Source organism: Columba livia, chromosome 3 (genome assembly GCF_036013475.1).
Source record: "Columba livia isolate bColLiv1 breed racing homer chromosome 3, bColLiv1.pat.W.v2, whole genome shotgun sequence".
Lineage (NCBI taxonomy): Eukaryota > Metazoa > Chordata > Aves > Columbiformes > Columbidae > Columba > Columba livia.
This window is the reverse complement of record NC_088604.1, coordinates 36,365,530-36,390,347: the sequence shown is the minus strand read 5'-3', so window position 1 is coordinate 36,390,347 and position 24,818 is coordinate 36,365,530. Positions and strand designations below refer to the sequence as shown.

At 37.8% G+C, this 24,818-nt stretch overlaps 1 protein-coding gene across 5 annotated transcripts in view; it reads left to right on the top strand.

Moving 5' to 3' along the window:
• Positions 1 to 24,818, top strand: part of UBE3D (ubiquitin protein ligase E3D) — an 82,634-nt gene that overhangs the window by 18,832 nt on the left and 38,984 nt on the right. For 3 of the 5 annotated variants that reach the window (XM_065056411.1, XM_065056415.1, XM_065056414.1), the window contains exon 8: positions 3,451 to 3,620. In XM_065056411.1, coding sequence (XP_064912483.1) covers positions 3,451 to 3,620 — 170 coding nt within the window. Of the gene's footprint in view, positions 1 to 3,450; positions 3,621 to 8,179; positions 8,302 to 24,818 lie in introns of all 5 variants that reach the window. The other 2 variants (XM_065056412.1, XM_065056413.1) reach the window with 1 other exon arrangement.

Here is a 24,818-nt window from a genome sequence, read left to right as displayed (position 1 = left end):
AAGGCTGACAATAAGGAAAAGTCTCTTTGTCTGAGAAAAAAAAAATAATGTGGCTAATACAAACTTTTTTACATATTCTAACTATATCTCTGCCCTCTTCACAATCTCTAAATGATTAATCATTTGCCTCCTCTCTTCACTGTTGAAGGTTCCCTACCTTGAAGCTGCATGACTTACAAGCTAAGAATAAGGTGGGGACAGCAAATGGATAGTCAGATAGGAAAACACAGGCAAAATGGTACATTATTGGTCAGCATAGCAGCATCTTAATGGATATAATTTTTTTTCTGTGCTATAATAAAGGATAGGTTTGAAAGAGGTAAATAAGTAGTTTTGTGGATAAATAGAGGGAAATCATCCTGTGGATGGGATTAGCCTGTTAAAACCCTAAAAGATACAACTGTTAAAATCAAAAAGTTTGTGGTAGAGTTTAAAGTATTTGAATACTAACTCCAGTCTTTCAATACGGAATAAAAGATAGTTTTTGGAGTGGGATTAGGCTGTAAAGTGCTTTGAAAGTAAGGCAGGTTGTATTTTTTCTTTGAATGGAAAGGGAGTGGGAAGATATCGCAAGAAAATTAATAAATAACAAAATGGGAGAGACTTTTCAGTCAGGTGCTGAGTCCTGGAACATGTATAGGAGGGCATGAGCCAAACAACTTTGCATTTGTCAGGGTTAGAGAGGGAGACTTTGAAAAGATCAAGATGTGAGATAATGAGTACCTTGTTGAGACTTAGCTGTCTATATCTCTTAGAGTTTTATTCTTTGTGAAATATGAGGAAGACCACATCTTTATCTGCATAGTCTGAATGTGAGGACAAAGAAGCTGTAATGAAAGATGTTTGCATTAGCGACCTGTATGATGATGAAAATAATGGTAATATCTGCAGCAACTAAGGAAGAACTAGCAAGGAAGAGCAACATCAGTTTTTAGCCATGTTAAATTCAAATTGATGCCTAATTGTCTACAAAGTGATGCTGGAAATACAGGCTGAGATTTTAGGAAACTAATCATAGGGTATAAATCACAGTATTTCACCTGTTTGGATCAAGTTGCACTGAGATTTGTTGTAGCTTTCCTCCTAAGAACATTTTTGAAGCCTATTGACAAGGTAATTTAAAAAGCAAAATACCCCCTTGCCAAAACAAACAAACAAAACGCACACACACAAAACCAAAACAAAAAACACAAACAAACCCAAACAAAAAAACCACTAACAACAGCAACAAAAAACCCACTAACAATAGCAACAAAATACTTTCTCCTGATGCTGTCATTTCAGAAAAAGTGATCTATCTGCACTATGAATAAATTCTAAATTTTATCTGCTTATCTTTCTATAAAGATTTTTTTCTTACTGGAGTAAGAATTTTGTTGAAAGGAATTTTGTTGTACAGGTGCTGCTGTACAAAGTAGTAAAGAGGAAGGAAAGGTTGTACATTGGGAGGAACTTGGTTGAAAGCACAGATCAAAATTTGAAACCATGTTAGCCGGACATAATGTGTATGAATTTCTTTGAGTCAACACACTGAGTCTTGGTGAGTGATTGTTCATTCAGACTAAAAGCATGGTCAAAAAATAATTCATGCACGAGGAAAAGAAGGAAATTCTTGCTTAAAGAAGCAAATGTAGTTTTGAAGCCTATTTTCTCATGGCCAAATGTCTCTCCACCTGCAAAGAGTTATTTGCTTTCTCTGTAATGTGTCCTAAATTATTATTATAGATCTGGTGCATTGCTGTTGAGACAAAGACATACTCTGAGCAAGTGGTAGAAGGTTATTGACAGATGCCATGTATTGACATGTGGGGTAGAAGGAAGTGCTTTTCAGATGGACTGTGTTGCAAATGAAATGGTTTGGTTACTTTCTCTAAAGCAAGATGCAGCAGGATTCTGAAAGGACCCGACAGCTGTTGCTGCGTTGTTCCCTGCACTAGTCTGAAGGATATTCACCTTCTGAAAAGCATCTCAGGAGGCTCCTTCACAGGGAAGCATTAATAATTTCAGAAGGAAGGAACTCTGTGTAGTTAAAGCTAAGTGTGTTGGCAGTGGCCTGTGTGTATAGGACACTTCTCTTTTTTCCCCATTTTCTCCAACACCTCTTCAACACTTGTAATGGTCCTAGCTAATGAGGTGTATTTTGCAGTTTAGGCTATGAATGCATAGGGTGAGTTGTCAGAGCAAAACTGATGAACTTGCTAAGACAAGTGCAGTTTCTTCTCATCGTTTGTGTGCATATGCTGAAGTGATTCCCCTCCTCCCATCCTTCCCCAAGGCATCTTTATCAATAAATCCCATTCCTCCTTTATGGAGCTTCCACTATGATATTCTGAGCCTTGAGCTCTGATAAATTGTGACTGTCACATTCAATTATGACATATACTACGTGTCCTGTTAACAAGTGGCTTTCTCCCTCCACAGGGAGTATCATATACCTGCTACCTAACATCATGTAACTTGTTTTACTTGAAGCTGATTTGGTCATAAGAAGCAGAAGATTACTCTCTAGTGAGCGGCACAGCATAAATCCTGTTTTCTATTATAAATATTTCATATATAAACATTTCATACAGACCCAGGACTTGTAAAAATTGATTTCTATTGGTAACTCGGATCACTTCAGTACTGCTGGCTGTGAATAAAGGAAAAGCCTGATTTTTTTGGACAGTGCTTAGCATGAAAGATCTGAATCCAAGTTGAAAGACTGATGCACAGTCACACAGAAATCAAATAAGATCCATAATGTGATGCAAAAAGGTCAGATTTCTCAAGATTCTCCCTGGTAAATATCCCATGAATTTCTGTGAGCAACTAGTGGTGAAGAATGCCAGTCCTATTATCAAATAAAGATAATAAGATTTATTTTCCAAGTAAAAGTCTGTTCCAGACACTTATAAATCCCAGCCTTCCTAAATCCCAGACACATTAATTGCTGTCTTTTTTTCTTGCATGTATTTGCTCTATCTAGTCATAACTATCACGATTTTTCTAAAAATCCTTCATTATTGGCACTTCCAGTGGGCAGTCTTTTAGTCCCTGTCTTTAGCCCTCAGTTGTTCAACATCATATGCTCAAGTAATTCCTAAAAAAAACCCTATAAAACTAGAGAAATAATGCATTTGGTACTGCAAGAGATGGACTGGGACTGTTTCTTATGTCACTCTAAAAGGGAATGTGCTGCAGCCACAAAAAGAGGTAGCTTCACAGAAATAATGATCTTAAAAGTGATTGTGATAAATCAGGCATCAGTTTATTGTATTAACTAATTTTTCTCCAGTAGAGGCTGTGAAGACTGTGCTGAATAATAAAATGTCAATTTATGTCTATTAACACTTTGTTAGAAACTTTGTAAGTATGTGGCTTTAGTATCAGATGATTTAAGAGCAGAGTAAAAGAGCAAATTGAAATTGATGTCATCTTCAATAAAATAAATTATTTCTTTATTTATAGATATGGCTTTTAAATTCTGACACATTGCTGGTGGAGTCAGCAGGAAGTTCCTCTTCCCACAGTGTTTTTACACTATTTGGAGATATTTCCATGCCTAGCTCTGGACCAGTGGGGACCTGGAATGCTGTCAAAGTCCTTTACCAGCCGTGCATTAAAAGCAGGAATAAGGAGTAAGTTAAAGGTGTCTCTCTTTGAAATTGCATACAATTTAAAAAATATTTTTAATTTTTTTTTTTTCAGCAAAATAGGAATAGTATTTGGTTTCTGTTACAGCCAGAGAGAATCAGGTGGTTAAATTTTTTAACTGTAGATAACTTAGCTATGTGATACAAATAGACGTTATTGCCTTTATACAGGAGAATAACGTGCTTTTTCATGCCTCTGTTTTTTACCTGTGTTAACTCAGTGTGCACTTTTAGAGCTTGGTCATTTTTCCAGCTATGTTGGCAGAAATGGGAAGGATGCTGGTGCCGTGAATCCCACAGAGCGGCAATGAATTCTGTCTATAGAGTCCCAGGACATGCTGCTCTGCAGCCGTAGCTCCAGGTGGTGTAATCCAGGAAGGAGGAAAAATTGCAGGGAAATAAGGAGCGTGAGCTGACTCCTGGATGATGTGTAAGTTTAGCCAGATGTCCCTCTGTCTTCAATTTCTGTGTTTTGTGTGAAAATCTGATCTCAGCTGTCAAGTTATTTATGGGAGTGACCCTCTCTGCACTCCCACACTAAAGAATTTGGAACTCTTCAGTACACCTGAAACCAAGAGGGCCAAGGTGGGTAGTTATTAGTTTAGCAAATTATACGTGCCTGTTCTAGCTTCAGTCTTGACCTTTTTTTGCCTTAAAATGGTAGTTTTGCAAGAGAAAGAGCTTTTTGCAGGACTGAAATCTGTCTAAGCCAAGTAATTTTCAGTACTACAGGTGTTGTCTGGTGGGTCACAATAAATCAGAATGATGACTATATCTGTATACACAGGCGAGACATCTAACAGTGTCCCAGTTAAAAGATAATTGTGCAGGTAGCCTAGCAGGATAATATGAATAATGCTGTATCAGTATAACATACTCTCAGCATATCCTCAAAAGGAAATTAAATTATTTTTAGATATGATTCAGAAGTTCATTGAGTTAGCAAATTAGCCTCTATGTGTTTAACTGTAACTTGCTTTCGGCCCGTTGGTAGCATTATTTCAAAAAGGAATGGAGCCCTCAAAGAAGGGAAAAGGGAAGAGTCAAGGAAGATGGTTGTGTACAAGGCCATAAAAATATTTTTCTTGGATGTGTCCAAGACTACTGTAGCCCTTATAAATGGAATATTTGTTTTCAGCAAGCTTTGAAGTCTACATTACGAAAAACATACACTGCCTAACATGTTAAAGTCTTTATCTATTGGAGAGCAAAGATGAGAAAATATTGATTAAGCAGGGGCTCCAGTGTTTGCAGGTGATGGAGTATGATTTTAGCATAATTTTCTGCTTTTTTTTCTGCAATGATAGAACACATTGTTTTTGTATAAGTCACATTTAAATAGTTGTTTGGTTTTGTTGTTTTTCCTTTAAACTCTTGGAAAGTAGATGACAGATCTAGAGAAGTATGAATATATTTAAAATTTAGAAGACGTTCCCTTCAGACTCAGTACACAACTAATTTATAGCCCAAGACCTCATAAAACTGCAACAACAATGTTGTCTCCCTCAGACAAACAAATGTGGGTACAAATTTAAATATTTTCGTAGGAGAAATATACACCTACAAGAATGTGTGATTCATCATAGTGTTGATCCTGAATGTTGCCAAGTCCATCCTTTTTATTTTTCAAACAGATCCAATATTGAATAGCTGAAATAATTTCTGACATAGGGAGAGAATGCAAAATTCTAGTACTTAGAGAAAAGGTCATACTACATTATTAATGTTATTCATGTCAGAGAAAAAGATTACCTTTATTAATGTAGTAGCTTCAAAAGTTCGGTATTGAAAACCTCTGTGACCTAAATGTTACTTAGTGATCCAAAATGCATCTTAAAGTATTATGATTTAAACTGCTCATTCTTAGAATGGGGGATATTGCAAGAACCACTACCAGTCTTAAATCTTACTGTTTTGCTTTTCAAGTTTCAGTTCTTTATCACCAAGAAGATTTAATTTCCTTAACACTCATTCAGTTACTTTAACATGTTATTGAGATAAGTCGTATCTATTTAGTCACTTGCCTAGCATTCACAAATGCTTTCCTTGAATGGAGTTCTCAGCAGCAGAATCTTACTGTGAGATTATATTCATTCTTCCCCACTTCCCCAGGCAGACATGTTACAAATTCTTTGTTTCTAAAGATTACTTTGTATTTATCTTTAGGATTTTGCAGTGAGCAGAAGGCACAACTGAGGTTTTAATTCTCCTCTGACAGTAATTGCCATCTTCCCTGTCCAGTCCCTGGACAGATGCAAAAATGGAAGAGAAAGAACAGAAGGTTCTTTTTCAGGTTCAGTAACTGTTGGTTTAGTATTGTGTTCCCATTTTTGTATTTCTAGTAAAGAACAGTGAAAAGAACACGAGCACTTCAGTTTCCACTAACTCATTTCAGTTGGCTTGAAGTATTGCGTGAATATCTTCAATAAGACTGAAGTCTTTCTGTATTGAACAGGAATGTAAACACACCAGAAAGAAAAATATCAAAACTAGTGCAACTTGCCTAATGCAATGTGTTTGCATTTAGGTCTCAGATATTATTTCAAGAATGCTGAACAAAGGATCTGATTTCTTGACCAGTGCAAGTTCCAGATGGTTTAGATGCCCACATTCTGATGATAATTATAATACTTAACTTGCTTTTTTCTGCTTGTGGCCTGGACCCCAACAGTTGCAGGGGATAAGGCTGTTGGATGCCAGAGAGTCTCTCCAGATGTTTTGAGTCACCAGGTACACCTGGGTCCTGTCTGATTCCTGCAGTGCCAGGTCTCATCTGTGCGATGGGAGGGGAAGCACCTTTCTACCTGTGGACACAGCAGACTCTGTGCTAGGTGGCTGGGCTATAGGTTTAGACAGATGAAGGTGAACTAGAAATTATAGCATTTATTTGTAATATCTAAATATAATAACATAATCACACATTTGTAAAACGTGGGTGAAGAAATGAAAGAAAATATGTACTTAGTCTACTTAGACAGGCATATATCTGCTTACTCTGGGATAAATACATGGTTCTGTGATAGCAGTTGAGGTCTTGGGCTTAGTGAAATTCTCCCCTCGCAAGCTGCCTCTGCTAGAGAGTGCCTAACTGGGTTTGTCCAATAATTCACATTCAGGCACTGCCTTTTCGAATTAGTCCTTGGGTTAAGATTCCTTGGGATGCACTTGAATATTTCTCTTGGGGAGAGCATAGGAGCTTTTATATGTGATAATTCGTATCAAGGCTTCCAGTGTCAGGAGAAATTTACAGTCTCACTCCAAAACTCATTTTATTCCTTCTTTATTCAGAGCACAGTTCTGCAATTCTTCATAATTAACATAATGCTTATTTATATTCCTCAGATATGGAAGTGTTTTTTTTCCCCCTTCAACTAGGAATTATGTCCCGTGAACAGCACCGTGCTTCAGTGACCAACACAACTCTCTTGCCTCCAGTAAATCACTGGCATATCTATCCCTGTAGCTTACATTCAGTATTACTCTAATTGTTAACAATGCACAGGAAACAAACATTTAAGTAGGATAAATGTTGCTGGTTCATTACTGGCTGCTGAGTGATACCAGCTGCAATGATAATTAACTTGTTTGGAGCGATAGCTGTTTGAGGGTTGCTGATCCCAAAACCTGCTGTAACAAAGCTGTGTTCTGAGTTAGGCTGAACTTTGCCGAGAAGGTGATTACCCCTTGTGTGACGTCTGCCTTTTTATCAACAACATGCTGATTCATGTTCAATTTGTTGATCTGCATTGACTGTCAGATCCTTTCCAGTAGATTGCAGCCTAATAAGCAGCTGTCCTGTCTATGTGCAGTTGTCCATTGTCAAATTACATGTTAATTTTGTTCAGAACCTTTTTTCCTGTTGGTTGTGGCCATTTTGTTTTCCCATATGTTGCTTGCTGATGGCCCTTCCCAGATTCATGTCGTCTGTGAATGAAGGAAGCATGTCTCTTGTTCCAGGCTCCGGGAGAGCGACCGAGATATGGAATAGGACCAAACTAATAACATGTCATGTGGAGTTTCTTTCCATCTGTCTTTGTTTGGGAAATAAACAGTTGTGCTCTGGTTATTTTCTTCTCTGTATGTTAGACTGCGTTGCTGAGGAACATTCAGTAGATTTTTAAGGTGTTGTGAAGTTAAGACAGGGTTAGGTATATCTAGACATGTTATTTGTAATGTATTCTCCTTGCAGAGCCCTATTCCTCCGATCTTCCTGAGGAGAGCCTTTATGTGTTGTGTTGATTTGTATCTTATTCCTTCAGCTGTTAAACAGGGCTGGAAACAGGTGTATCTTACGTGTGATAGCACAAGTTCTGGGTAGGTCTGTCTGCAGTTGGGCTTCCAGCCCTTGTGAGAGGTTTATGAACCATCCTTCTGCAACAAATTAGCTGTAATTACATGCTGTCATTTCTTCTTGTCATTTATGAAACAGTATGTTGTGAGTGTAGTTGAGTCCCATTAGGGAAGGATGCCTCATGTTTTCTGTTCTTAGATATTTATGGCTGGTGTGTATGTGATTATGTTGGTTCCCTCTGTTTTTCTCTCAGCAAGGTTCCTTTTCTTCAACTACAAATCTGCTGTGCAGACAGAAGAGGTCTTCCTTTCAAGTTACAGGCTTTTGGCAAATAACACCTTGTGTAAACAACCTTGACTGCTGGGAGCGATAATGGTAAATACTGCTGAAGTGTTTATGAAACATGTATGGAAAAAATTGAAAATATGGCTACATGGCAATTGAACCATACCTTGATCTAAGAAAATATATGTGAAGGTACAGTTACAGGAAAATCACACATTTCCCCTAGTGTGCTAGAGAAAGCTTTGTCAGAAAGTCATTGGTAGCTTTTTATTTTTCATATGCATCTAGAGTCTCTCTGAATGGCTTACAGCTTCTGCAGAAGCCTCCCCTATCTAAGAATTTGTTGCCGATAATTTAAAAGTTGAAAAAGTCTTCCAGAAATCGTTCATTTTGTTAGCTTTAGAGGGACAGAATAAGCTAGAAAAATGAGTTTAAGGGTGAAAACCTGGAGTTTTTGAGTCCCAATGGTTTTCTTTTTTAAAGTCCGTGTATAGTGAGCTGTTATGAAACTTACCGATTTATTCCAGAATATTATTTGTCCTGAGAATGGCTTTCATGCTGTATGTGACTCTAGAGTAATTCACCTCTCATAAAAGCACCAAACTGTATACTAGTTCACTGATTTTTTGTATGTCTGAAATAAAATGCCTTTTCCTAGTGTTTCCGTAACTCTTACCTGTAGAAATCACGTGGGTGCACACAGACCACTCAGTTGATTGACTGAGCAGCCACCAGTGTTTTGCTGTTCTGGGCTCTCTTTGAGGTGATTTCTGTAGTATAATAAACTTCTTGTGCTGTGTCTGGAATGATTAAATGAGTGGGTGTAATTGTAAATGGAGCGTGAAAGATGTTTTATTTCAGATTTTTTTTTCTATTCCCTTCTTGAATTCTTTCATGGTACCATGTTAAGAGAACTGACACCACAGGAGGTGTGGGTTGCCTTAAAAGAGTTGACTGAGCATTCAGGCAGAGCTTTTTGAAAGGTGCAGTCTGATACCAGTCAGGGTCTTGGGACAGGAAGGGAAAAAAATACTTTTCATAGTTCAGTAGATATGGAAGCTATAAGCCCCCTGAACTTTGAATGCTTGGACTGAAGCTTGGAGGGAGACATGAAAGTTCCATTCCGAGAACTATTTTTAGCTAGAGATCATTCTTCGGAAGAAAGAACTGTTCTTCAGTACTGTTAACATCCTTTCCCATCTCTGGAAAAAGATGTATACAACTTTTAAGTATAACTTCCAGAAGAAATATCCTGAAATTTCTTGTTTATTGAAAGTAGACCTGCCACATGCAGCATCGTTTTATGGTAGTTACTTGAGAACTTCATTCTTGTTTCTAAACAAGATCTGATATATCTTTCCAGCTCTTCAGAGCTGACATATTTTTGGTGTCTACTCTTTCCAATTTTAAATAGTGCTAATTGAAGTAAGCAAGAAATGTTGGAATAAAGCTTTGTCTACCAAATAAGGTCTCTTGTATTTTGCTCAAAAAATGTGCTGATGTTATCATTCCAGCTGAATTTGTTGCTTAGATTGCCTTTTTTGCTCATCCTTTGAAATTTAGCACTGAAGTCAGAGGAGGTGGGGTTCTGACTGTTTTTTTTAAAAGCAGATTTTCGATCCCAGATCACTTAGCCATTCGTTAATTATCTGACCAATGGCCAGCCTTTCTTCTTGTGTAGCATGAAACATGCTGATGTGTCACTGCTAATTTTGCAGAGTACTGCTGTTGTACTCTTCATTGAAAGTGTTAAGTGCTATATACCTAGTAACTTGAAATAAAAAAATAGGAAATTAACTATAAGTGCTGTTGCTTAGTTACTTATGTTCTTGTTTTTTTTAGAAAAAATAGATAAACATGTTATTAAGATCTCCTATCACATTTAACATGTTTTGAATCACGATTTGAGATTCTGTAAATATGATAGAACAAAAAATACAGTTCAGTCGTGTATACTTTTTCCTGTATTATTTTTTATATTTATTTGTGATGGTGTGATTCAGGTAAGCACAATTTTGGTGGTCCTCTTGTCTCTCTGATTCATGTTGCTGCAGCTCAGCTTTGTGGCGAATCTCAGGTTTGGCGATGGGAGAAATATCAAGTTGAATGGGAAAAAAATGTGGATTAAAAGCAGCAGGACCATCTGAAACTGATTTTAAATGTATAGGCTGAAACAACTGCATTGCCAGGTAGTTAATTCCACGTTTATAGGATGATAAGAATGTACGAAATGCCACTCTGGGCCAGAACAGTGTACCATGTAGCCCAGTATCCTCCCTCTGACATTCAGAGATGTTCTGTACAGTGGGATGTGAGCCTCAGCTCTTCCTTGTAGTGCTCAGCTCTGAAGCTGCTGTGTTAAGGATGTCAGAGGGTACAGCCCTGCCTGTTTCCTTTGCTATCTCTTCATGCATCTTTCGATCATCTATGTGAATAAACACTTTTTGACCTTCCTGGTGCTGTCTGCCTCCACAGTCTCTTGTAACAGCAAGTTCCAGCAGTTCACTACTGCTGTGTCGTACTCTTTTGATCACTTGTATGTTGATCTTCCTGCTAGTTTCACTGAGTTGCCTCTTGATTTAGGACTGGCTGATTTAATTAAATATGATTTTGCATTCATACTGGCAAAATGGACATGGGGATCCAAAACTACACTGGGATTACAGTGCGTGGTGTTCTTGCTGGTTACATTTACAAGTTAGATTTACTGGCCAGTTTGCTGGAGGGACAGCAGTGTCACATCTATCCAAGTCTTATTTGACACATATATATATCGAGTATATTCGTCTTACTTTTCTTGTGACACTGCTTTTTTGAAAGCCAGATAGTTTAAATGTAATAGTGATGATCCATTGAGGATAATTTTATAATCATAGGTCAAACTATAGCAGCTTTCCACTGAGAGGCTTATGGTTTGTTTGTTATAGACTTACAAAGACTGTTGGGTTCACTTGGAAACTCTAAGTACTTAAGTCCTATAATGCCTTTTAAATGACAGACTCCATTTGAGCAGGCAGGCAGGAATCCTATAACGAGCCAAAAGTGAGAAAACAAAACTTATAAAAGCCCGTTGGACAGATTGCTGACAAGAACTGCTTAAACCTCAAAACTTGATTTACTGAATTCTGGGATCCTGGGCTGTTTTAAATTAATTAGCATTTGTTGTTTCTATTGTATTTCTCCATGACAGGCTGCGTAAACTAACAATGCTTAGATTAACAAAATTATTTAGGCTGCTAATTTTACTTGCAATACTTTTTAAATCAGTGAGGCTAAAGCAAATTTGGAGCATATGACTTGAGACCCAGGAAGGCTAATTCGTGAAGTTGTTCAGAATATTTCCATTTGTGTGTGGCAACAATAGGATATTGCTGTTGGTTGCTTATTTTAAGTGCTGTAGCATCAAGGACAAACAGAGCAAGCTCCTTTGAATACTCGCCATAAGCTATAAATGATATAATTTGTATAACTAATAGGCATAATAAGTGATGCCTGTGTGGATATCAGTGTTTGAGGCAGAAGAGGAGGAGATCTGGTGGAAGGTGTTGTTCCAGGGAATAAAATTGCTGCAGAATTTAGAATTTCAAATATTTTGTCAAATTTCAGTCAAATAATTGCCAAAGGCAGGACTATTAGAACTACTCAGAACTGAGCTGTTGGATTGACTGTGCCCATTTCCCTCCTGTGTATGGTTAAGAGTTAAATTTGGTTTATATTCTTCCATTACCATAACACCTGTTAAGCCTTCAAAATTTTCCTTACTTCACAGTGACACTGACTGGATTCTGATGTTCTGGAGTTCTCCATAGTCCCAGAGGCAGGAATACAGAAATCACTTGAGAGCTCCTGTGGGCCCTGATTTTGCTGGCTTTCCTGGTGAAAGCAAAATTGTACAGTTACTCCTTGAAGATGGTTCTTCAGTGGAATGACCACAAGCGTGTGTGTCAACTGGATGTCCCTGTCTCCAGTGCTGCAGCTGGGGCTTTTCAGCTGGTAGCGATGGGCAGCTGCATAGTAGCAGAACTAGTTAGAAGTTGGGTTTTAAACTGAGCATGATTTTTCTTTCCCCTGTGGACACTGATTTCTCTGAAAGCTCCAAAACACTTTTATTTTAGTATGGAAATGTTTGATGAGGTAGTTACACTTTCATATGTACTTCTGTTTCCATACTGGCTGGCTTCCCATCTGTCCTGTGTCTCTCACAAAGCAATACGGTTGAGCAATATAAAGTCTCCTCATTTTTGTCCAAAGTTGATATCTTGTGATAGAAACAGTTGTATGGCCTACAGAGCACAGTGCTGAAGTGTTTCTAAGTATTTTTAACACAATTTTTTTTTCTAGATTTTAAACTTCCTCTGGAAGTTGGGGAACACTTCCAGCATAATCCAGCATAGCTTTGTCCAGCTGGAATTAATGCTGGTAATACGAAGAGTCATCCTCTGAAAAAGGGACTTAAAGGGGCTCTAAGAAGTGCCATTAAATATTTAATGATTTAATGCCTTTTGAATCTAATATTGTTACCAAATGTGAGCTTTACTGGTTATAGTCATACCTAAAAAAATTGTCTATGAATATTCTCTATTTCCTGTTTTCAGCTGTTTGCATATTATTGCTGCAAGCTGCTGTTCAGCTGTTGTATTTCACACAGAAGTGGCTGCATGTCATTAATATTAAGGTGTCTAATTTATCAAGCATGTCATGATGATTAAGAAATACAAACTCTTGTCTGAATTGAGCGATTTTATTGAAAACTCTTGTTTTGTTTTTCTGAAACTGATGAAACTCTCACTGTCTACTGCAAGAAGAAATCAGTTACTGAGAAGCTGTTTTTTGCCCCCCAACATAGCAATTCTGCAGAGACTTTTAGCACCTCTGCAGCTCTCCTATAAGTGTAAGACCATTGAATTTAACACAATTGTCCAAGTGAGTTTCTTGTATCACCAGTTATGTCTGATGCAAGTCTAACTCAGCATATTGCTTCAAGAACATAGTGTACCTGATAACTGTAATGTTCATTAGTTGCCTTCAGTAGAAATTGGAGAGAACATACAGATACAGTTGATTAAGAAAAGGTTTAGACTAGAGAGTAGAAGCTTTTGAATATTAGAGCAGTGAGTTTTCTGCAGAGGAATAATGTTGTAAAGCAACAGAATTGCTTTTAAGATGAAGCATGATAAAAATGCAAAAAGGAACGCTTCAACACAGTGCTTGTTCTTTAAGTGAGATGAGTTTTTTGGCTCGAAGATGCCTTCAAGTTCAGTTTTCCAACTCTGTCACTGACCTGCCAAAAGATTTTCAGCTTCAGCTTCATCATATCTCTCTTGGTCTATGGAAGATCTTCAAAGTGATGAGTTTGGATGTGCACGGAGAGCCACGCCAAAACTGCGGTCTTGCTTGGGCTGCTAGTCAACAATTTAGTAATTGTCAAGTGTGGCATTATTTCTTTACCTATGGTGTGTTCTCCTACGTCTGAAGTCCATTCTAATTAACTTTATTTGCAAAGGATTTCTAGTACTTTATTTGCAGCTGTCTTACTTTCAGCTGTTGCATCTCCTCTTTGAACGGGGTCACCCACTGAAAGGCTTCTCACTGAGCCGGTGTCTGTCACTCAGTCTTTCCATGTCCACTTCCTTTTATCAAAGCTGCATTTTAGTCTGTCTGTAAAATCAACGCCTGCATCAGCACTGACTTAACTTGGATAAACCTGGATTTAATCTTCCATTTAAATCCACTCTCTCTTTCTCTTTTTCCTCTGCTCTAGCTCATGTCCAGAACTCAGCTGCCAGCCTTTATGTCTCCCTGTTCCTCATGCTTCTAAGCCAAGACTAGTTTTCCATGTTTCATGATCCATACAGTTGTAAGAAAGCTCATAAAACAAAATGAAAGAGCCAAAATAATCTGCATTTGACTAATCTGTGTCCAGGTATGTGTGTGCACACAAAGTGGCTGGTGGCCCTTGTGATTCCTCCAGCTCTACATCGTGTCCGCAGCAGGACAGCAGGACTCAAACACCTGCACAAGTGCTGCCAAGGGCTCTATCAATGTAGGTTTGGATTATGCAGACACTGCTAAATCTCTGCCGTCACAGAAGGGGCAGGCTTTGGAATAGTTGAAAGAGAAAATTTTGGAACTAGCTCTGAGGAGAGGAGGTGTTAAAACTAGGGACAGTTTTGTGTAGGATTGAGGGGTTATTTATGAAAGAGCGTTTCCATGCACAGAGGAAACCCAGCAGATGTGTGAGGATGTGTACTGGCTGAGGACAAGCAAAAGGGGCTAGTGGAAAGTTGCTTTTTCCAGATTGGCAATTAGTCTGCTGCGAGTTTTCAAAGTGGACTGTGGGATACAGTAAAATCAGGTAGTTTGGTTATTTGTGACCTTTGTCAAAAATGTTGCTGTGCCAGTTTATGTTTTGAATTAACCTTAAGGTTATTTTTAGGTTCTTGACTGCTGGTTTTATTCATCCATTTATTTATTTAGGAGGTAATTGCTTGTTAAATTTGACTTGTAGCCACACCGGATATTTTTATGACAGTGTTTTGTCATACCTGCATAGAGTAAGCATCTGTAGAAATTTTGCCACAATCATATCAGTGAAGAGGGAAAACAGTGATAAAAAGAAACTGTTGCAGAAAAATTGCAGTTTCAGTGCGAAAGGGAAGATGTGGTATATGTGGAGTTCCAACTTTAGTAATTAGGCTTTTTTTTGGCAATGATTTGGATTTAATGAGTGGAAATAATAAATTTTGCTGTCAGCAAATCCACAGATCAACCAGTTCTGTGATTTGTGGTGTTCCTTGCATTGCTGCAGGTTCATGTAATTATGTCTTGCAATACTGAATTCTCTTCTGAAGTCAGTACATCAGAAAAAAATTAAAACTTTAAAGCAGCAAGCTGAGAGCTTTTTGTGAACAGTGATTACAGCTTTTATTTGTACAGCAGTCTAAGTTCTCCCTTTGGATTCAGGCATAATGTTCTGCAGTGCCTGGTATTTGTGAATACTTCTATATGGAATATGAACAGCATTGTGGAAGTGATTTAGTTTTACCCAAAGGTTTAAAAATCAGAGGCCAGAAAACATTTTCATTTTTATATTGTTCTGAAAATCCATTTCAACTTCAGAAATGGCCTCCTGCTTGGTATAATAGGTCTTAAAAGGGGAATTAAGGTTTATGGAGCATATGCAAATCTTCATGTGGCACAGCTGGTAGGAATAACCTGCATGAGAACATCCAGAGAGCATCCAGCATTATGCTGTGGCCAGGGAACCCAGGGCTTTAGGTACAAGAAAGAGCAGCGCTGTGCCATCACTGATCATATAGGCCATCAGTTCATTAAACTGGGATTTCATTTGATCTTTTTTTTAAACTAGTTTTTCTTTTCAGCTTGCCTGATTGATTATGCTGAGGAAATAAGTGCTGCTATTTGTTGCAAGTCCAGGACCCTGAATGCACACCTGTTTCATGACTGTTGGGACAGGATATCAAAGACATCCTCCCTCTGTCACCAGGTGCTGGCGTTGATCTGACAGCGGTGGGACGTAGGCAGTCAGAGAGACCTGGGGGGAAGATGCAGGCATCTGACATGAGTTCTGTTCGCATCCTTTGCCTAGTAGTTTCAACAGGCTGTGCTAATAAGCGGTAGGTCAGCTGTGAGCTCTGCGGTTATGGACCATGTTTTATATGTAGTGCCTAATGCCATGCCTCTTTGGTTTGTGGTTGGAGCCTTTACTGGCAACTGTGGTTTGACCACAAGTAACAAGGCCAGGGGACACTGCATTGCTTAGTGGTTTTGCTGCCTGCCTGTGGGCTATAGCACCTCTCTGCTCCTCTCCCTGCAAAGCCTAGGTGAGAAACTTGGTCAGATTGTCATGCGTAAGCCAACCCTGCTTTTCAGTCATGGGCTTAGCTGAAGTCCCTGTAGCAACTTTCCTCCCCGCTTTTGCAGCACAGACATCTGAGCCACTTGATAGTCAAGTCCTCAGCTACTGCAGTTTAGAGCATGTGGTTGGAGGTAAATTGTTGCCAGTTTTGGATGGCTTAAAGACACTGCACCATGGACCGCGGCAGTTTAGGAAATGAGTGATGGAAGAGTTCAGGTGTCCCAGCAGGGTCAACAGCTGAGACCAATATCTTCATTAGCTCATCAGTGAGGTCACTGAGTACCTAAAACTGAGTGATACAAATACCTCTCAGTGTGCTCACGGTGCACAGAACCAAGACGTCACACCAGCTTTACAGCATTTCAGCATTGGTCCTGCATGTCTTATATTTTCATCTGTAACTACTATTTTTTTTAATTGATCATCACTTAATAAATCTATGCTGATTTATCATAATTGCACCTATAAATCCGTTTCTAATGGCTAGACACATGAATCAGTCCCTTCCCAAAGGCCACATTAGTCAGCATGAGCTCAGACTGATAGACATATTTTTTTTCCTAAGTCCTAAGGAAGTGTAAAAATTTTATGATGTTGCTTTAACAAGGTCCACTGGGATTTGGTATTATTTATCTAAGCCCTTATTAAAGACACAAACTTTTCTATGTTTATCCATGCAGAGCAGAGCTGCTCTTCAGAAAGTCCAGTGCACATTAAAAATGAAGAAAATTTGATGAAGACAGAACTGAAATAATGGAGAGAAGTAGGAAGGATTTTTCCTCTGTATCCCTTTACTCCAAAGACAAGGATGCTGTTAACCCATAATATAAAAAGAAAAATGAAGTGACAGCATCTCTTGAATTTTAAGGCCATTTCACTATACTAGTGGAAAACTTTTATCATTGTTAGAAGGAAACTACTTGCATCACTGAAGACAAACAAAAAAAACCAAACAGAAGATGAAAAAGATCATCGTCATTCCCTAGCAGGAGGATTAATTCTCCTGTATAATTAATCTGATTTCTTAACCTCATTCTTCAGCATCCAAATATTTCTTCCTTCTCTGTGAGTTAATTTTTGGGACCTTAGTTTAGCATCACCTTACTGCCTTATTCCAGGAAGCTCTACAAGGAGATTTAAATGGAATTTATTTCATGACATACTTTATATTCAATAGATTTCTTTTTTTTTTCTTTCTTTTTTTTTCTTACTTTTTTTTTTTTAAGTAATTAGTGAAAATATTTCTAAGGGCTTGGAAATAAAAACTCTGATGTACAATTAGACGCATTAAATTTTAACAATTGAGCCTAATATTTTTAGGAAAAATATTTTACAAGAGGCTGCAGTTTGTCTGGTAGAAAGTTTTAAGTTACACGCTTTCAAAACAACAGAATTGCTTTAGACACTTTCACTCTTTTGTAAATCTGAGCAATCTGTGTTTTCGCAGACTGAATTAAGCTTTGCTTCTGACCTCCTTTTACCCAATCTGTAAGAGTGCTCCTCTGACAGCATTTCAGAGTTAATATGCGATTTCTGTTGTGTAGATCATTCAGAGGCACCACTGAAGCATCACACACAATGATGTTGCAATCTTGTTAAAGTGAGTTCACCACTTCTGCAGACAGGTCCAGATCCTTATTGTATAGCGTATTCTGTCCTCAGACTTAAATTCCCACACACAGCAAGAAAAATCCATAACACTGCATATTTGCTGTAATGCCTTAAGGGTATAAGTTACTCTAGTAAAAGAGAATTTTATGTCACCAGTGTCAGAAACTTTATTTTTAACTGTGATAGGGAAAATATACTTCCTCTTCTTTGCAAAGGCTCCAATTCGTCAAGGTTTTCTGATAACTAGCTCTGAAAATCTGTTGAGTAGGGTTCCTCTGAAAGAATTTACATTCACTGGCAGTCCACACAGGGCGATCTGCAGGTAAGGGGGCTGCACAATCCCAAAAAAGCAATGAAGAAAAAACACTAGCCTGAATGTAGCTGGGGCTGGTATTACCATTTTTACAAGCAGTAACACTGAATATTGTATGAAAGGATGCAGATTCACAGAACTTCTGGATTATTGATGAAGCTACAGGTGCTGACCTTTAAGCAGCATATGCGTGTGTTTCTACACTGTGTAGATACAACAGGAATATGTACTCTGTCCCATGCTCCAGGTAATAATTAGACTTTGTTTCAATAAGCAATGGGAACATTGTCTTGGAACATCGTTGTGTTCACCTTGCTTAATGTAGAATGATTTAGTATGGACACAAAATTCTGCTTTTCTGGATGCAGAATTGGTAAAGTAATCTTTAAATCTGGTGGAGCCCCAAACCATTATCTTTCACCTATTGAATTGTTTTGGCTTTGGTGTTTGGTTTTGTTGTTTCTTTTTGTTTTCTGCAGTATCTGTGAGGTTTGAAGTTTTGTCCATAATGAGTAATGAGACTGGCCACACATGACACAATTGCTGCTATTCTGTAGATATTTTAATCAGATTTACCAATATTGAAATCATCTGGTAGCAGTTTTGGACAAGTGAACCAGGTATTTTTGGACTCACTTCAGTAATGTCTCAGTGAGCAAAGGAGGACTTCAAACAGATGAAACCGGAAAACAAGTCAGTCACAGTTGAAACTAAGCTGATATAACTGAAAATAATTATTGAACTTGCATTTGTGATGCTTAGCATTATTATAAGAAGTCAAGAATGGTAACTATAATAGTTGTCTTTAAATCTTGGACAACGTATACTAGTTTCTTTTGAAATAGATATACTAATAAAATTCCTTGCTAAGGTGGTGCAGCTTGGTTCACTGCCCCTGTTTTCATTATGAGAAGTTCTACTCATCTTTGAAAACTAAGTGATCTTTGCTGTCTCCATCTTTAAACTTTATTATACATTTACTCTTTGAATAATTCGTTCATCTGTTAATTGATTAGGTGAAGTGAATTAAATGCCATTTCAAATGAGGTGGGTCTTCTCTTTCTTAAGCGTCTGGCCCTTAACAAGTCCAGGCAGACTACTGCTGAGGTTTTTGGAACCTTTCATACTGAACTACTTCAAAAATTTACTTTTTGTATTTGATCTGCCTTGACACTGTTTTGAATGATGGATTTGGGCTTTTTTATTGCCTGTTTATCAACCTTTGAATGATGGATTTGGGCTTTTTTATTGCCTGTTTATCAACCTATTCTCAGATAATTCTCAGATACTGAACATAATTCTCAGATAATTCTCAGATACTGAACGTGGCATTTCTAAATAGTGAAACTTTCTGTTGAGGTAAAGAGCCCTTGTATTTTTGGTAGTGTACTTGACACTGTGTGTTTTATGTTCTGCAATGTAACATCTCATTTTGATGGCTTTTAAATTAAAGTTGTAGTTTCATGAAGAGTTGTAAAAGCATCTCAGGAGGGTAGTGCTATTGATAGCATCAGGGCATTCAAAACTCACAATGTGTCAATATCGATAAATGTGTCTTCTTCCTGAGTCTGCCTCATGTATTTTGATTAGAGTTTCCAACCTGTGGGTGGGAAAAGAGGGAGGAAAGAGTTTGTAATATCATTCCTCTATGAGAGTTTTGTGGAAATGTAGCCCAGAAGAGAGCAGAGACATTTTGTGCTTTCTTTGGGGCTTTTACTTCATGTCATGGTGCCTGGAGGTGCTGTGAACAGCCTGTTGCCTCAGCATCCAGGTGGGAAGGTGGGGAGACTGCTATAGGAGATGTTGCCTGGTGTCCACACAAGTAAGAGGAGGCCTCTGCATTTACAGTGTGTCACTGGAGGGTGAAGGTGAATAGAGGTAACCAGCTTACCTGTCCTTTGATAAGATTCTATAAGTTCTTGGGCTTGGTTCAAAAAAAAAAAAAAAAATACACTGAGGCAAATATGTTTTATTTCTCTGGCGAAACAGAGGGTGTGTGACGGTCCTTTCTGTCTGCCTTGCTAGTTCCTCCCACCTTCTTTCTTCCAACCTTGACTTTCAAAGCCATTGGACAATTTTAGAGATAAACAGTCTGAATGATATTTTTCTTACCGTTTCTGTGAAACAGGTGGCTATATAGAGAAGAGCATTCTTGTTAATGCCCCTGATGAGAAAAAGCTATAATTTGAAAACAACACAGTTACAAGAAGAATCTGCTGAGGAAGGCAGCCTATCTACCATGCGTCACTAGTCTCATGAGCAGGTCAAAATGTTTCCTTAAAATTACATGTGTCTTTCAAGGATGAGTTATCTGGAATTGCCTTGCATTTGCTGTAGGGTAACCATATTGATGTCAGCAGTTGCCATGAAGGAGCTTTTACATAGTACTTTGTTTTTCTACAGTCCTACTGTGCACTTCTGCCCTTCAGGAAATTAGAGTTATTAGAGGAGGCTTACCCCCCTTCGCCAGGGCAGTGGCCCTTTTTTTTTCTACATACCTGAAGTGCTGGAAGGTTTAAAAATTAAAAAAAAAAAAAAAGTAGCTTCAGAATTTGAGGTTACTTTGCTGCTGCTCACTTTTGATGTTCCATGTAAGATGGCACCAGTCAGGCTTTTAGCAATAGGCCAATAGCACTGTGTGCTCTGCATCCATCCCAGGCACAGCAGTCTACAGTTATTGCCATACATGAGGGAAATGATGAGCCATCTGTTCTAATTTAGAGTAAGGTGTATCCAGGAAGGAATCAAGAAGTGAAGTATTTTAAGGAGCAGGTAAAGCTATCCATTCTTAGTTGGAGGCATAGCCAAGAAAACTGCAGTCAAGGGTCACAGCTGAACTGTTGCTAGTCTAAATGGTGATGACCATCAGCAGTGCCATCCTCCACTGTGGTGAATTGTCAGTAGTGATCTGGCTACAGCAATCAGTATCTTTATTGTTTTCAGTAAAATTATTTTAATTCTTTCCAGCTGAGGTGCAGTAAGACATTCCGAAAGTGCAGTTTAAAGCCTTAACACAACCATTAAAGTGAAGAAGCACATTCTAAAGCATTGGTTGTGCAGTTTTGATAGGAGTAATTTCCTTCTCCTTTTAGTGGGACCACATTGCTTTGATGCTGAGAAGTCTGCAATTACATTGTACTTTGGAGCTGCTCCAGCAATTCCGCATAGTGTGGATATTCAGGAGAAGTCACAGCAGACTTCAGGCAATACTCAGCCAGAGCTAAGCTCCTGTGGGCTTGTCTTGGTTTTGCAGGGAAACTCCTAAATTCGCATGTGAGTTTGGCTCTTGCACCCAGCTAATCAAAAAGGGCATAGGGAATTTTAAAAAGTAGTTTCGAGGAAATACATTGTGAATCTGTTAAATTCTGTCTACCGTATTTTCTTTCTATTATGTCTATATATATTCGAGCATCGCAAACCCAGCAGGAGCTGTTTTCTCCGTGAGCTTGTGTTCTTCAGTCAGATGCTCTAAAGCAGAACTTCATTCTAACTGATGAAAATTTGCTGCTGTTTTCTGCTTTTACAGCTTCAGCTTTTGCCACAACCTCTTGAACTTGCAGAAAAATGAATAAAGAATTTCTCTCCCCATATACAGTTACTATTATGGGTTGTCATTGTGGATATAGCTGCTGCTGCTGTACCTTTGTGCACTGTGGTTTTGCTGGTAGGACATAGCCTGGGAAGTACCTGTCAGGCTTGGGATTTTATATCCAAGGTCTGTTCCCACAAAATTAAAATTCTTTTTTTTTTTCATTCTATGATCAGCCTGTTTTTGCTTATGTAGTACTGAAACTAAATAAATATGATAATGTCTTAGTTATACTCACTGACCATCTGCGCATGGCTTGAGTACTGTCATGACTCTTAAGTTTAATATATTTGCAAGTGTTCATGATGCCACACATCTAGGTGTCCCATTGAACATAAGTCTGCTTTAGATGTTGTCATGTGATTTAGCTTTTCCTATATTTACTTTATAAATTATGAATCTTCAATTTAAATGTTGCAAATGGACACATGCTAATCCTTCCTTGTGATGTTTAAGCTTTATTTCAGTGATTCTTGCAGCTGAAATACTGTTTTGTCTTCTGCAGACACTGTACAGTTGGTGTAGTTTTGCAGTGGAATGAAAATATTTTATGGGTGATATGGTTTGCAACTTAGAAGCAATGCTTTTGAAATTGCAGAGAAGCCAGCTGGAGGAGGGAAGGCAATGTAGAAAAGCAGTTGTTGAACACCCCAAAATCTTTTGTCTGGAGAAATACGTTGAGCATTACTTTAAAACTATATGCTCCAAGGCAAAATTACTACTGGACAGGATTAAAATATCAAGATTTATTCCCATGCAAAAGGTTGCATTATGTGGAGATAGTTTTCTGTGCTTCAGAGGAATAATCTACTTGTAAACAATCGTGTCTGTCTTGGCACAATATATTAACATAGTTGTTTGGTTTTCTAATTTTGCCCTTTACCACCCTGAGAAAAAGAGAGTTGAGTTCCATGGGCTGTACACAGCCTTTATTTGTGCTAATACCATTTTTGAATGACTATACCAAAATCAATTCAGTTACATTTAAGTTGATGTAGGACAGATGAGTCTAATAACGTTGCTGGGTTTTGTGAAACAAAGAGAATTTAGCCTGTACTTTACAGATTGAGATAGGCAGCTTTCACTTCTCTCTCTGACTTCCCTTAAATAGTTTAAAATAGTCAAAGCATGTTGCGAAGTAGTAAAATAATTCAAAAATATATAAATAAAATTAATATAGTTACGATTCGTATGCAGTTGTCTAACGTGAACAAAATAATTTAATTCACTGTCTTTTAATGTACTTTTTAGTATGAGTTATTTAATCTATACTACATATTGGAGATAGAAATAATAGTATTGCATGCAAAATATCTGATTTAAATCACAGAAGCTTTCATTGGAACAAATAGAATAATTTTAATTAAAAGACCCTTTGAAATATTACAAGAACATTTGATACTTGTTATATTAGCCCTTCTGAAATATATTATGGCAATGGGTAGATGATACTCTGGTGAGGTTAAATTTGAATTTTCATTATAAGCCTTTCTAATTAGTATTAAATAACTTGTCCTTTTCAAGTGGTGACACACTGAAAGTTCAAGAAGGACTTAAATTTTGTAGGATAAGGTATTTAAAAACTGCTGAATTGTTTTTGTAGTGGATTTTGAGAGAACTTTTTGACAGGACTCCAGAAGTACATAGCTGCACCATTCAAAATATGCATTACCCAGAAAAGAGACAGAAGACTGTTAATAATGGTTGTGTGTGTATATACAACTAAAATATATATTTGGATTCACTTATATAAATGTGCACAATTGTAGCTTAATATATAAATTCCATATAATTATATGTACCATATTGAAGTATATGTATTATATACTCCATGTATGAGTATATATCCTGTCTTTATAGTGATGTACTGTAAAAAAATCAGATTTAAAACTCAAAGATGGAGCTTCTGTTATTTGCCACTGTAGTCCATTGCAATAAATCTTAAAAACCACCTCCTCATGTGGGTTCCCTGGATGATTGTTCTCTGTCTTCTTTCTTCCCTTGATATGTTCCTCTTCTCTTGCAGGACACCAGTGGGTTAAATCTTCATTCTTCTCTTTGTTGTCTCTCACAAGAGTTTTAAAACCTATTGGTTTGGGATACCCTGCAACTGGTAAAGATCCCAGGGAAGGTTTGCTCAAAAACCTCACTTGACACTTCCAACTATTGAGGATGAATAATGAACGGCATTAGAGTAAGACTGCAGATGTTTATTCTAGGAGGGAGGCAGTGATTCTATAAAGAAAGGTTTTGGGTTTGTTTTCTAAAGGAATTTGCTATAGGCTGTGGAAGTGCTGCACTTCTAACTGTTCCTTATTTAAATTTTGACAAGAGTTTAATAGCTAATGAGCATGCATTGATTTTTATGTTGTTTTTAGATTACTGCAAGGGTAATTAAAAGTATAAATAACTTAGCCTCCTTGTATATTAAGTGTACAGACACATCATCAACCATAATTTAGAATTGGTTTTAGATTAAATCATTTTTACAAATAGTTATTTAATTTAGCAGGTTTGTCCTTTGGTTCAATAAAGTCATCTATTGTTTATATTGGAGCTATAGCTTGTGGAAAGAGCAGCTTTAACCACATTCGGTGAACTCTGAGAGCCACGGCTGAGCCTCTGTCACCTTTTATATTGGATTCTTTGGCATGGCCTTGATTCAGCGGAACACTGAAGCCAGGGCTAACACAGTCATCTCCTTCAAGGGCTTCGCAGCATTTGTAGCCCGAAATGCAGAGCGCATTTAGTTAGATTGTAAGTGATCAAGTCGAGTTAATCCAGTGCCTTGGTAGCAACACTGAGTGGTGCTCTGAGTAAGAGGCGTTTCTTTTCCCAGTTTTGATCTCCATAGATGACCCATTAACATGTATTTATAGAAGTAGTCTGGGAAATCAGAGGTGGTCATGGGCATGCTCTGGAAAGCACCTGTTCCTCTTCAAAAGCAGACTTATTTTGTCTGTTGCTGAGACAGTTGCATTTTGATGTCAATCTCATAAATGATGGAGGGTGATTACTACTGATAAATGGCCTCAACACTGATGGAAGAAACTTCTTTTGAAAGAAATGCAACCTAGCAGGAAGTCTGGTCCAGTTTTTTAAAATCTTGTGAGAATTCTTATGATTTTTTCCTGGCTTTGAAATACAAAGTTTTCTCTTCCTTCACTGATATGCCATGAATATTATGTTTTCCATCAAGACAAAGGACATTAGGG